The following is a 14,573-nucleotide window of genomic DNA, read 5'->3' on the forward strand; positions in this document are numbered from 1 at the left end:
ACATGCCAAAGGAAAGGTGCTACATTTTTTAATGCCCCCAAATAGGAACCACAGGAGTCCATTAAATGCTGTGGTCATTTCCAGCATACAAATCAATTTTCCTTGTGGTGGTGAAGTGGTGAATAATGCCTGGTTTGTTTAAAGGAGCATGACTGATTTTGGATGAAGGATCCTGTCACTTTGGCATTTTTAGTTTTATTTATTGCATGCAACCGTATAAAACCTGGTACTGGTCTCAGTGCCAGGCTTACTAGTGGAAAAGCTGAAAGGAACACATAACTACTGGTGCAGCAAAGAGGTTTCTCCTCCTGCAAGGCATTTGCTGGACTCCTGAAAAATTATTTTGAATAATATGGCAGAGAAGGATTTCATCAGTTGGCATCTACTGGCTTTATTTTTTCTTCCATTTTGCCTGTGTCAAGATGAATACATGGAGGTGAGCAGAAGATCTTATAAACCAGTGGCCAAAATATTGCAAAGTCACCACCAGACTGGCCACAAAGGTTCCAGAAGCAGGGAAATATTGAAACAGCGGAATCAACTTATAGAATGGACTGTTTATAATAGCACATCTACAGACCATAAAGTCCTGAGACCAGAGGTAGATGATGTAGAACTGACTACCTCAGATAGAGTCCAGGTACTCTGAATTAATCTTCTAAAGATATCTTTAAAGCTAATGAGATATTTTATTCTTTTGCTAACATTATTAGTGATATATTTATGAAATATTTTTAATTAAAGCTGTGTATTGGTCTGTATTCTGCTGGGTTGCTTTATAGGATCTTTTAATGAGCTGGTAGAACCAGCAGTGGCTGGGGACACTGGTTTCAAGATAGGCAACAGCACTTTGTTCTGTTGAAACTGTGAACTTGTGAAATCATATATTCTGAAATACAGTCTCTTAATTATACTAAGATATTAATTATTTAATATTTCTAAGTTTTACATATTGCTAACTCATTTAGATGTGAAGGAAAATTACAGAATTTCAAGAGGTATTTGGAGAGTTTTAATTTGCAGAGAGTAATTTTACTTGAAAATGGTGTATATGAAGTATATTTCTTAAGCTTGAGAGAAACAAAACGAAATCCTGAATGTTCAAAAATTTTATTCTAAGGAGTAGCTTTAAAAAAACAGATACAAGTGTAATGAGCAGATTTAATAATATAAATCAACTGAGAGTTTGAAAAGAAAAAAGACCTACAATGAAACTCTAAATCATCTGCACTATCTACATACATTTTAAACTGTGAAACTTTTTATGCCTTTCATGGCACTATGGACTATAATCCTTAGTTTATAACAGAGGGAAAATGGCAAAACTTGATTATACACAAAATGTTGCAGTCCAAATTCGAAAGGAAAAATCTGAAGGGCAGAAGATGAAGCCTCTTCTAGCACTAGGCAAAAAAAAAATTCCACTCAAATGAAGGGGATTTTTTGACCAATGTGTTTTAGAAACAGCAAAAACATGAGTGCTTTATTCCTACAACTGATACAAATGTTTGAGTCCTGTATAGGTCACCTTTTATCATTTGGGTTTCTAAAATTCTTTCAGACCAAATCAGATATTTTGAATTGCCAAAATCGAGGACATGTAGATAAGTGTTGAATAATAACCTAGGTCATGATAAGCAGAGAAGAGATTGGAATTTAATCCTGTCCTAGGCTTGAAGAACTGAAACACATCCAAGTATGGGAATAGGTTTAATACACCACTGTATTCCCTGTATTAAAATTTTACGGTGCTTTGCATTTTTTATTTCTTGGGCAGGAGTTAAATGTTTGCCTGCAGCAAAACAGATATTTAACTGTAGGCATGTTAAACTGAGCTTGCAGAATATACAGAGTGTAAAACATAAGGTATACAGTCCAAAGAGCCAGCTGGTGTGTGCAGACCTCTTTACTGCGGAGAAGATTCTGCAGCTGCTTCATACTGCAGACCATGTACAAAAGATTCCCCTTTAGCCCTACACAATTTCAGGTAATACAAGATTTAATGCAAAACTTTTTAGCTCACAGAATGTGTCACTGTGTTCGGGCTGCATGTGTCTCTCATCAGAGAGTTTAATGCAACTTGTCTGGAACTGCCTGCTGGCTGGGGGAACTGGTTGTGACATTAGAAAGGAGCCTGGCGAGTCTGAGTACAGCTGATGGCAGTCATTTACCTGCCAGCCCATCTCCAAGAAGCAATCTTCTCTGGGGAAATGATGCAATTTTTGGCTTATTGAAATGCAATGGAGCACTAGCAGATGCATGACAGGGATAATCAATCACAGAGAGGCTTACGCAATAGGTGTTTTCCACTTCCAGACTCCAGGAATTTCTGGGCAGAAGAAGAACAAAGGTGGCACTGACAACTGACATGTTTTAATTCATGTCAAATCTCTCTCTTCCCTTTGAGCTACATGGAAACACTTCAATTACTATGTTTCTACTTTCTCTGTTGTTTTAGATAGAATAGCTCTACCCAGCTAAAGAGAATTTAGGCTGGGGAATTTCACCCTTTTGCTGAGGTGTTGTAGAGCTCCCATTCCCTGTTATGGAACTGAGATGTGAGCATTTGTCTTTGCTACTGTCTTTGCTGCACTGGGAGCAAGGCCAATTTCCACACTGCTGCTAACTCTTGTAAAATACAATGTGCATTTCTAAAGAACAAGAATTCCTAAGGGCAAGGACCATTTCTCCATTTCAGGTTGCTCTTTGAAAATCTTTAAATATCACTAGCCAAGAGGTGTTTTACCCTGAATTTTAGCAACTTTTGTTTGTTTCTTTGCTTGGAGAAAGGGCATGGAGGGCCTTAGTGCCCACACAGACAGACAATTTTGCATTCAGAACAGATGCCAAAAATGGTGGAGGTACATTACTTTTCTCCTGCATTGTCTTAGACAATAAAACAGAAACTCATAAAATTAATCAGGAAGTCCAAGAGGGCTGGGTCTCCAATTATGGCTCGTTCACAGCTTTAAATTAAGGGAATTTTATAAACCATCTGTTGCCTAGATCATTATTCAACATACTAAATCATAGGAAATTCAGCAAAAAGTTTCAGAAATATTTCCAGTTTTCTATCAGTATTAGGATATCAATGTGGCAGATGCATTTCACAAGCTCCTAAATCATATTCATGTTCTGGCAGCAAAGTCAAAGATTCACTGATAAAATTTAAGCAAAAATGGCTGCAAAGGATGCCTTTGGCAAGTAGATTGCAACTAATCTCTAGGCCATGATTGAGTGTAATTTCACTTTATGAACACTTTACTTTACTTTAGGAACACATTTTTCCTTTAAATGTACTCTTCATTATGTTCTCTACTTTTAAAGATTAAAAGAAAATCCTAAATATTCATAATCCTTGACAGATGACCATTAACAATTTTTTTTCTCTTAGTGAAAAAACCAGTAAATATAATAAGTTAATTGCTTTATGACTTACATAAGTAGCTATTTTGAAGTCAGTGGAACTGTTGCATACAACCAGACTGGCAGGACTTGTATTATTTCACACCTAAGAACCTGATGAACTTTTTTGAGGTAATGCCAAATAGCATTGGGTTATGACCAGCACTACTATCTATTTTATGATGAAATAGCAGGTTCTCTAATAAAGTTGTTCAGGATTTCAGTGCATTGTGTGAAAAAGACAATTCACACCTGCACAGAGAGAGTCTCACATGCAGTCCATTTTGCTGGATTCATGTCTTCCCTTGGCTACAATCCACAGTTCTAAGTCTTTGGATATTTTTTGGCTGATGTTACTTATTTGCTCTTGGCAGGTGTGTATTTAGTTTACCTTGCCATTTAACATGAATATGAAGCACTATCTAAAAAGAGCTGGATATTTTAATGTTAATGCAACAATCAATGTTATTATTTTAGGGGGTACAAAATGTTTGCACAATTCAAGTCCTCTTGCATTTGGCATCCTTTCAAGGACTGAAAATGAGCTGAAAGCAGGGCTACTTCTCTTGTATTAGGAAAATGATAAAAAGTATATGGGGTGATTGTTAGCTGTGTCCTTCCTAACAACTGGAAGACACAAAACAGCCAGAAAAATACAAACAGGTTCTCCAGGAAGAGAGTTCAAGAGGCAGAACTTATTTTTCTCATTAAGTCTAGACCTTGTCAAGAATTAAGCTAAAAAGCACAGCCCTGACCAAACCTCATAAATATGAAGCCCTTCTGCCCACTGGCAAGTCTTAACTGTTCCGTAACTCTTTGAATATGAAGGATATTTGTTTAGCTGTCAAGCTGGTCTTTATTCCTATGGTAACTCCACCATCATTGGTTCCAGCTGGATAAGGCATGCATCTGTCTCATTGGAGGAGCTGCAGTATTTTGGTGGTGGCATGAAACAGATTTTCTGTATCCCTAAGTTCCTAAGCCTTCTGAAATCAATGAATTCTGGGGGTGTGCTTGTCCAAAACACAGGCAGAAAGTTTCAGATGACATCACTGATGACACTGAGGGCAGGAACACAGCACATCTGTGTTCATTTGACAACCCCCATCCTGCCAGAGGCTCATTTTCTGCCACTAAACCAATAAGTCTGCATTGGGCAAGTAATTTGACAATGATAAAGATGAGGGGAAAGAAGGGGAAGGAAGACAAATAGTAGAATCATTAAAGAAAAATAGTAGTTGGATTGCTGTAATGATCCCTCTCCAGATTTTAAGAACTGCAGTTTTGCTTCTCAGGATATTGGGAAAGAATTCCAGGGGAAAAGAAACAAAGAGGGACAAATTAGGAGGTGCAGAAATAAAATCAAGCACTGAACCTTGGCCTCAGCTGACCCACTGGAAGATCTGTGACAACTAAGTCATGAAATCCAGTCAGAATTGAATGAGGCTCCATTAATATAAATGCAATAATATGGAAAAGAAAACCACTTAAACAAAACCATAATTAAACTCATTACTACAGTTGCTGAGCTGTGTATAATAAATTCATTAGTTTACTTATGCTGCTATATTAGGCAGCATATAGGTTTTCATAGTTACACATTCACCACTACAAATGATCAAAAGCCCCTAACACCTTGTGTTGTGGTAAGTTCAAATTTTTGTCTTGTGCCTTGGCACTTTATAGGTTCTCCCAACTTTAGTAGCCTGTAAATACACAAGTCTGGGATCATGAACAGGGATATGCTGCACAGACTTTTTTTTAATATCTTCTTTGGGTGGTCCAGCAAAGTTTTATTTATGTTTAGTGGAGGATAGTTCATTGCTGCAGGTCAAATCAAGTCCCTTGTGTCCTAGCACTTGTTGTACATAGGCAAGTTTGTCATCAAAGGTCAGTTGAAATGTGGGATCAGGATGTGAATCTAATTGAAATATTAATCTGAATTTCATTACTTGGTATTAATTTATTTTCAAAACCCTCACTATTCATCTGGACAAGTTAGTTTTTTTAATATTCATATAGCTCTTTGAATGCTTCAAGAGCTATTCCTTTAAATCTTCCAAAAATAACATCTTCAGGGACAACCCAACTATGTGAGAATTTCAGGCCAGATAAGAACTGTTTTGAAAACTTACCAAATATATAAACAGAAATATATAATGAAGACCCTGTAACTGACATGCGTAAGATTGATGTCCTCCATGAATGAGCTACTTAAAGCTTATTTTTGTGCACTTAGCCCCCCCAGCCTGGACCGCAGAATCCAGACTGCAGTTCCTGCTGCCGAGGTGACTTTGGAGTTCGACTTTACCAAGGGCCCCCAGGACCTCCTGGGCCCCCTGGGATGCCAGGTAAAAATGCATTTTGATTCACTTTTTTATCAGCCTAATTGCAGGCCATTAATTAGGCTGCAATTAGTCTATAAAAAATCAGAGAACGGTCCAAACATCAGTATTTGGGGACAGATTCAGGAACAAGTTTTTTTGTAATTTCAGAGGAAACAGATATTTTCAGATATATTCTAAGGTATTTTCCATTGAAATCCTATTTCTTATTAAAATTCAGCTTTCACAAATTCATACTGAAATAAATCTTATTACATTTCTCGGGCAAATTGGTCTCTCTTAAGGCAGCATGAGGTTCCCATTAAAGTTGGAAGAACTTGTTCCCTCGAGTTGATTATTGTGATCACCTTTGTATGTCCAGCTGTGTTATTGTGTACCATATTCAAGGGCTTTTCTACATCTAGTTTACTGCTAGCCAATATTTTACAGAAACACAGATGCTTCTCTTCTCTCATAAAAATTCCTTCACTTCCTTCTTTCATCTTGTCTTCCATAATAAAATGCCCCCCCCTTTTCTTTTTTTTGGCATTAAAAATGTGCATGGAATAACAGCATACACAAGAAAAGTATATACTTTGATCTGATAATTGGTATGGAAATAGAAGAGCCTATTCCCCTTCCCTATAGAGAAGGGAAAATATTGGTTACATAATGATGTAAATTTGTCACAGCAGATACCTTCAGGGATTTGGAGCTCACCATTCCTAAAGCAGAGGTACAGCTCAAGTTAAGAAGTCACTGCCTGACAGAGTTCTCTCTTCTTCAAAAGTTCACGTCTTCTGTTATCATGATAAGAATGCAATTCAGTGAGCCATTACTTATTAATACATTGTTGGCTTCTTAGAAGCAGATAGGATTTTATAATTTTCAAGGCTGCAGTGGACATTCTGGGACATGGCCTAGTCCCAGCTTTGCCCTTTCCCCATGTGTCACAGTCCAACTTTCTGTCACTGCAGGATTCCATGAATGTAGGTCTGGTAGCAACCTTGTGCACCCTGGGATTTCTGTCTCCTTTGTTTGCCAGATTTCATGTTGCTGTGCCTGTAAGGGGAACAACAGCAGTTGCTTTTCCCCTTGATTGAATCAAATGTTACAGACTTCTGTTCTGAGCTGCTAGAGCAGTTCTGGCTTCACATAAAGGAACATTGTTGTTATTTTTAAGAGTTGCAGATTCTTCTCTCCAAGTCACAATTTGGCTTCCTTGTTTGAAGTTTTTTTTTTTTCTTAATAGAACTCTGAAGAATCACTTCATCATCAGGTTTGATCTCAAAAACCACTATTCTTCTTATAAACTCATAACCAGAGAGAATAATCAAAGAACAAGCAGAATGGCAAAGAACCTAATTTCGATTCAGGTAGAATTAGAGCAATGATGACATTAATTAATCCCCTGAGTTGAAAGATCATGCTTTTGCTGCAGGAGGCATAATAACTGCACAGTGATTCTAGCCAACTTTAAAATCCTGTCAGCTGTATAGACATTTGCTCAGTAATTTACTCAGTAAACATCAGGAAGTAAGTAATACTGCAGATGCATGAATATGTTTTATAATGAAGTTTTTCACTGATTTACTCATAGTGAGCCATCTCAGAAAAGTTTAATTACAAAAATTTTGTCTCTCTTTAAATCTAGGACAATGCAGTCAATCAATCCCTTTAAGCTAACCAGCACCCTGAGAATGCACACTCTCCTGTATTAAGCACAGATTTTAGCAACTTTAATGCTACAGCCATTCATCATTTCTGTAGATGTGTTTTAAAGATAGCAAAATCTTATTCAAAATTATCTTATCCTATCATGATTGACTAAATTTACGTGGAAATTAGTTTTTATATGAAAGAACAAGCAAGATTACCCCTGCAGGCAAGCTGGTATGTGTCAATAGAAACTGCCTTTTGCTTTCCTCGAGCCTTGTGTCTGCTGAGGTCTTCTTGCACATCTGCCCAACAAAGCAATGACTTGAGACATTAGCAGTTTATACGACAAAACCAAGACATTAGGGTTAACTCTTAAAATCCATGTCCGTCTGGAAACCTGCTCACTAAAACCCTCACCTTCAACTTGACCACACAGCAGTTTCTTATCCATCACAGCTCAGCCTGGGTCTTTGGGGTTTATGGTTTTGAAGAGTACATGGGTTGCAAAGTGGTGGAAGAGGACCCTGTCACACTTACCTGTTAAAACATGTTAAATTATTTAAATAAAACAGAAAGCTTTGTTTCCCTTCAGGAAATCATGGAAACAACGGAAATAATGGAGCAACTGGCCAGGAAGGAGCCAAAGGTGAGAAAGGAGACAAAGGAGATATGGGACCAAGGGGAGAGCGTGGCCATCATGGACCCAAAGGCGAAAAGGGTTACCCTGGGATTCCCCCAGAACTACAGGTACAAAATCTCTGGCTCTTATTGGCTGCAGCAAATTTCAGATTATGGTTTTCTTCACTGCAAAACAGTACCTTACTGCTGTAAGATACTTAAGAAACAAATCCTCCTGTAAATTAATACCGTAAGAGGCATATATAGCTCTTGTCATGCCTGAAAAATGTGCTCTGCCAGACCTTTCTGGAAAAGAAAAGCTTTAGTCAGAATCCAGCTGAGAAATGGGGAGGAAGAAACATATATGCTTCCCTTTGAGGGCAAAAAGCCAGTATCTGGGTTATTAAAGGAGCAAAGCAGGGACTATCATTTTTCTACCAAGCTGTATCACATTAATAATTGCACTTCCCACAGAATGTGAAAAGAATAAAGGAGTCACGTTTCTCAGGACAGCCAGGCTTTATGAGATTCTCAGAAGCCCTCAAAGTATGGGCTCATAACTTTTGAGTGCAGACAGAGTCCTCTAGTTTCAAAAATACCCCTCAGTAGTTACCTGTATATTTATATGTCTAGATCCTTTAAATAAGTTTGGGGCCATGTAGGTTCTGCCTATAAATGAACAACCCAAAAGCCAGAGGAGCATTGAAACACATGGGTTCAAGCCTGAGCTGTTGAGCTCAACACTTGTGTTGGCACAAACTCACAGCTTTTGCATTAGAGCTTCTTCAAATCCCAGGCACCTGGCAGACGGTACAGAGCTTGTGTATGTATATATACATAAACATATATATATACATACATATACATATACACACACTCACACACATGTATATATATATTTTATATGCATGCATATATATAGTATATATTTAGTTATAGCTTAACATCTTAAAGACTTAGCTGTGATAACATTCAAATATCCTTTTGCAATTTTAAAATGAACTACCACTGTTTTTTTTCTAACATAATGGTAGCAGTGTAATTAAAACTGAGTAATGAAAGAGGATGAACAACAAAAGCTCATATTGTAATACCTATTTCCAATATGTAAAATTCCATAGCTTCTTTTAAAAGTTGTGTTTAAAAATTCTTGCAGTATAGCACATTAGTCCTTAACAGCATGCTTATGAATTTCAAAGTCAGTGGTGGTACAGGAGAAAACACTTTTGAAAGCAATACTGTTTTAAGTACAGAATTATTTTGCAAAACTGTATATCCATGCTGACCTGCTACTTCATAATGAGACCTAGGGAGAAAGGACATATTTTTCTGGTCTTCTGATCAGTCCACAAAAAGTAGCTCATGGTCAAAGAGACTGTGAAATGGAATTCAGACAAAAGCAATAAATTCCATCAATCTGCCACTGCAGCAGCTTTCCTTTAACACGCGATGAACTTTGATGTGATACTGGCTGAGAAGCAAGACATTAACAATTTGCCATCATAGAAAATGCATCCATGCAGCAGTAAGGAAAATCAGCCTAAGCTTTCAGCTCACATCTGGAGCTCCTTAAATTTCTGAACAGATGGCTAACGATTTCCGTTGTTGGATCCAGACTTGCATTTGATTGTCTGTTTTGGTTTTGTTCTGGTTTGGATCTGAAATCAAAAGAAGTTTGGAGAGTTTTTTGTTTTTTAAATATGAGCGTAGCTGGAATCTCACCCAAAAAATGTAATTTTTGTGATGGGCAGTAACAGCTGCAATTTAACACTTGTCATTCAAGAAACTGAGATAGAAATAAAAAGCCAACTCTCTATGTGACCTTCTGGCAACAAGGTGCAGCGATTCTGATGCTACCCCATTTACTGACACAATGTGGGGGATGACAGATTTACAGGAAAGGTCACTCCCTTCCCTGGCCAGGCCAGCTGTCAGGGTCATTCCCTGATATCTTGTGAGTGTAATATGAGTTGTCCCTTGTGGGATGTTTTGCACTGCTTCCTATGAAACATTGCTAAGGCAAGAAGTGAAATATGAAGTTGAAGCACAGTTTTCATTTTCTTATTTTCCCTTCTTGGTCTCCACCACCCTCCACCACAAGACTGAGGGTAACTAATAAGAGAGAAAAAGAATTGAATATTTAGTCCCAGCTGCTGCACATTCAGAGGACCTCTAATAAAAGTGCTTCATGTATCTCTAAGGTAGTTAGTAAGAAACACTAATCTGTATGGATTTTACTGAGCATTATTTATTTTCACACATTCACCTAAAGCAGTATCCAGTATAAATACATTGGGGAATATATAAAAACTATGTGAAACACTTTTGTCAGGAACACCATCCATTTCAATACCATGTTGCAGTTGCATCATTCTACTGAGACTTAAAAGTAAATAAAATCTGAAATTAAGGTACTGAACTGCAAACACTTGACCATATACATACTTTAGAGTCATGAATAGTCCAATTGAATATGAGAAGCCTAGTCCTCTTCCAGTTTCATTCAATGGGAGTTTTGTTACTGGAGTTTATTGGCCTTGGAGTAAGCCCTAGAAGAACATCTCTGTCAGGAAAATAAACTGACTGCAAATACAGGAAAAAAATCTGTACCTGATTGCTCTACACATGCACTTTTCATGAACAACAGGCTGAGTAAGACCTGGATTTTTGCAGGTCGCATTCATGGCTTCGATGGCCACTCACTTCAGCAACCAGAACAGTGGGATCATCTTCAGCAGTGTCGAAACCAACGTTGGGAATTTTTTTGATGTCATGACTGGCAGATTTGGTGCTCCAGTGAATGGTGAGCCTTTGCAAAACAAAATTATGCAATTCTTGGAGCTATAGGGAGAAGTGTGGTCAATAACAACGAGACACTATTTGACTGCCTTTGCATAAGGCACTGATGAGACTCACTCTGCATAACTCTTGCTACCTACTTTCCAGAAAAATTAATTGAAAACTGAGCAAGCTAAGAGAGGTCTTGCCAGCCAGTGATTCTAGTGCTGACACAAAGGCAGGAGGAAGAGGCATGGCCAGGGCTGGGGAGGGAGCAGGACTGGTTCTGCTTTGCTGTGGCTTTTAGCCCTTCAGCCACTGTGATGACAGAACCACAGCCTTGATGTTATAGCAGCAGCAGCAGCAGCAGCAGCTTCACAGCTGCCTCCTCCACCTCCTGCCTCCTGTCAGTCTCTTCATCCCCATCTTCCCCCATGCCAGTTAGCTGTGAGCTGACCTGCAACAGATGTGTGGCTGGAAATGAGGCATTACATTTCTTCATGGGTTATTTTTCAGCTGCATCAATCCCCCTCTTTTGCAACTGTGGTGCAGGAAGAACAACCCCTGCCACATGCAGAATTAAATTTAATCAGATTTTGGGGCACTATAAGCAGAAGCAAAATATCTGTTGACAACTGGAAGGCAGTTTTGTCCACAGCTGTTATGTTTTCTAAGCAAGAAGCATAAATAGGCAGCATGATTACTTCTCTCCATGAAGCAAACAAGTTGTATTTTATAACCTTTTCAGGAGTGTATTTCTTCACCTTCAACATGATGAAACATGAAGATGTGGAGGAAGTGTACGTGTACTTGATGCATAACGGTAATACAGTGTTCAGCTTATATAGGTAAGTAAAGGGACAGGCTATTTTAATGCAAAAAACATTTGTACGGATGTGACAGCTTGCTCACATTTCAAGAAACATAAAATTGTTAATTTGTTTGAAGAAATTCTCTAAGGTAAAATAACCAACAAGAAAAACTATTTTATTTTGCTGTCCTCAGCTTGCATATTTGGACCATACACACCACAGATCCTGGACCTAAAATTCAGCCTTGATCACAAATTCCTCAAACTCAGGGGAAAGGAGTTAGCACTGCAAGTCAGGGATGGAGTTCAGTGGTATCATGCTGTCATTCTGCTAAAATATATCTTCATCTTCACTTTGCTTGTCACAGAAAGGAAATAATGAAGTGTTCAGTGACTAGTTACAGTCTCATTAAGATGAGGGGAGACCAATTTACTTTAAAGTTGCAAAGTGTTTTAACTGCAGTAGTAAGGATGAGTAAGAAGCAAAGGTCTTCCATTTACTGGCTTTTTTATCATTAGCACACCCCCAGAGGCTGTTTCATCCCTAATAGATCTTTCCTGCAAAAGTGCTTCATATTTAATTCCCCCTGAAGCATTAATGTTACAAAAGGCAAGACGTGGAAGAAAGGGGACCAGCACTCAGGCAAAGCCAGGAGGTTAGCTCACATCAAATGTATCCATGTTCCAATGAAAGGTTCAGGATGGAGCAAGCTTCCTGTCTGTTCATTGCCTGTGCTGGGAGCATAGGGGCTCAGCTCACATCAGCCTGGAGGCATTTAAAATTAGCTGGGATGAATTCAAGGGGAAAAAAAGCATCACAGAAAATCTGCAGTGTTGTGATCAATGAGCAGAGTTTCATTTTAAACAAAAAAATTGCTCCTGTGTCCTGGAAAAAAAAAAGTTACAATTTCAGAACTTCAGAAAGGAATGAAATAGTGCAATTAGGTTACCTAAGGTGCAAAATTTGACTGGGAGATCAAACGCAGAAAGTTGCCAGAATTTCCTTATAAGCCTGGAAAAATGTTGGCAAACTTTTTGAGAAAGTTTTGCTCAGGATAACAATGTACTTCTTGGATTTTTTGTTTTTTAAGTTGTTTGCTTGATCATTGCTGAGAAACAAAAAGCTGACTTGCTAAAATATTCATCCTTAGCTATGAATCCAAAGGGAAAGCAGATACTTCAGGAAACAGTGCAGTCCTAAAGCTCGCCAAGGGAGATGAAGTTTGGCTGCGAATGGGAAATGGAGCCCTCCATGGGGATCATCAACGCTTCTCCACCTTTGCTGGGTTTCTTCTTTTTGAAACCAAGTGAAAAACAGAAAGAATCCAATAGATGTTTGTCTGAAGAAACATCTTTTTTGGAACTGGTATTTTTCACTGGACTGTGAAATAACATTACAACATTGGAGGATCAAGAAGGCTTGTTTTGATGCAATGTGTTGCTATTTGTGTATCAAAGATGAGCTGAATACACTGTGTAGCTGACACAGATTCACAGAATATGTATTGTCATCTGAGTCACACCTATTGAAGCATTAAATGTTGCTATTTCTCTTTCCCAAAAGTGAATGAAAAACAAAGGAAAAGGAGATTAAAAAATTTAAAGAGCAGTCTACATAAAGTCAATTTCATCTCTAAATATATTTTAGTATATGTCAGGAATTGAACAACTGATTCAAAATTTTCTAATCATTTATTCAATTCTTGTTACATGTTCATTTAAGTTGACATAATGGAAACAGGCCTGAATGTATTGTAAGCAGGCTCAGGTGAGACCAGATCTAAAGGAAGACGTTTGTACTGGATTGGAATGAACTCAAATAGAAGGAAAAAAATGTGAAAATATAGATGTCAGGTTTATTGCATTCCCATCTCAAACCTCTGAAGATGTATCTGGTGTCATTTTTCACAGATTTTTAGCACATATTTATGCTTACTCTCTCTCTCTTAGAAGAAGAGTGATAGTAGTTCTTGCCTTAGTAGCAGCTTGTAGCTAAGGTAATTTAGTTTGCAGTGTGAAGGGGATCAGGCAGGGGAGCTGTAATGTTTCCTTCTAGCCTTAGAATTTTAAAAACCTGATGTAACTGAATGCAGGGTGTCGAAGCAAAAGCATATACGCTAGAGAAATCAGGATATGCCGACAGCACAGAGATACACAAACTTTGTGGTGTTTGGAGCTCCTTCAGAAGGATGTACCTTATAATATTGCATATTTACTTAACAGTGAAGTTGTTGAAACAGTTTTCCTAGCAGCCTTCCAAGAATCAGTATTTCAGGAAAAGACATTGCAAAGCAGCAGCAGCAGCTAAGCCAGTTCAGTATTTAACTAGTAAAAGCAAATGCTGGCTGGCTCAAAAGTTCTAGTCCCAATACACTGGGCCACTCTTCAGCATTGATATTTGTCACCGGCTTTTCAAAATTTGTGTATTTCTGAAATTCTGTATTGCTATTTCCATTTGAGTAAGCACCAAAGTCAATACTGAAGTTTGAATGCATCTTATTCTTGCTCTCCCCACATAAGCTAATGAAATATAAATTCATTTTTAACAGACATTACATTTTAACCAGACATTATCTGCCATTAATGTATAACAAGAAGGTGGATCAGGAAAACATTTGTTTGGAATTCTCTTATACTGGATGCAGGTATCAGTAACACAAAAATAGAGCAAATTAATCAAAATCTGCCCTATGAATTTGTATGTCCTTTTAACATTCCTAGCGTATGTTACCACATCTTATGAAGAAAAATGCATGTTGATACTTGATGATTATGACTTGTGATTTTCTAGTTTTATGCATCAACCACTGAAAATATTAGCTTTTATGAACTGTTGTCTGATGAATTTTTATCATTTTTTATGAACTTGGGTCAGGTTTGTGCCACATAGGTTTTCAAAATCTGAGACCATGTTATTTTGTTAAGCTTACTTTGTAAAACATACATTTATCCAATAAAGATTCAAGGTTACAAAACTA

At 37.8% G+C, this 14,573-nt stretch overlaps 1 protein-coding gene across 2 annotated transcripts; it reads left to right on the forward strand.

Annotated features, from left to right (window-relative positions):
- Positions 1–225: 225 nt before the first annotated feature.
- Positions 226–14,573, forward strand: C1QTNF3 (C1q and TNF related 3). 2 transcript variants are annotated; one of them, XM_085042672.1, is made up of 6 exons: positions 226–640; positions 5,645–5,756; positions 7,981–8,135; positions 10,680–10,809; positions 11,533–11,632; positions 12,747–14,573. In XM_085042672.1, exons 1-6 carry the CDS (start codon positions 353–355, stop codon positions 12,904–12,906), a joined length of 945 nt encoding a protein of 314 aa, XP_084898798.1. In that variant the 5' UTR covers positions 226–352; the 3' UTR covers positions 12,907–14,573. The 2 variants fall into 2 exon arrangements, with proteins under 2 accessions (XP_084898798.1, XP_084898799.1); XM_085042673.1 differs by having other exon boundaries at positions 227–436.

The sequence above is a fragment of the Lichenostomus cassidix genome, chromosome Z, assembly GCF_008360975.1.
Source record: "Lichenostomus cassidix isolate B80296 chromosome Z, HeHo_3.0, whole genome shotgun sequence".
In the NCBI taxonomy this organism is placed as follows: Eukaryota; Metazoa; Chordata; class Aves; order Passeriformes; family Meliphagidae; genus Lichenostomus; species Lichenostomus cassidix.

Bases quoted from the DNA above. Each gene is read 5' to 3' on its own strand.
- C1QTNF3 (XM_085042672.1), top strand. From the start codon at position 353: ATGGCAGAGAAGGATTTCATCAGTTGGCATCTACTGGCTTTATTTTTT. The intron at 5,757-7,980 runs GTAAAAATGCAT...GTTTCCCTTCAG, and splicing joins TGGGCCCCCTGGGATGCCAG to GAAATCATGGAAACAACGGA. The intron at 10,810-11,532 runs GTGAGCCTTTGC...TAACCTTTTCAG, and splicing joins ATTTGGTGCTCCAGTGAATG to GAGTGTATTTCTTCACCTTC.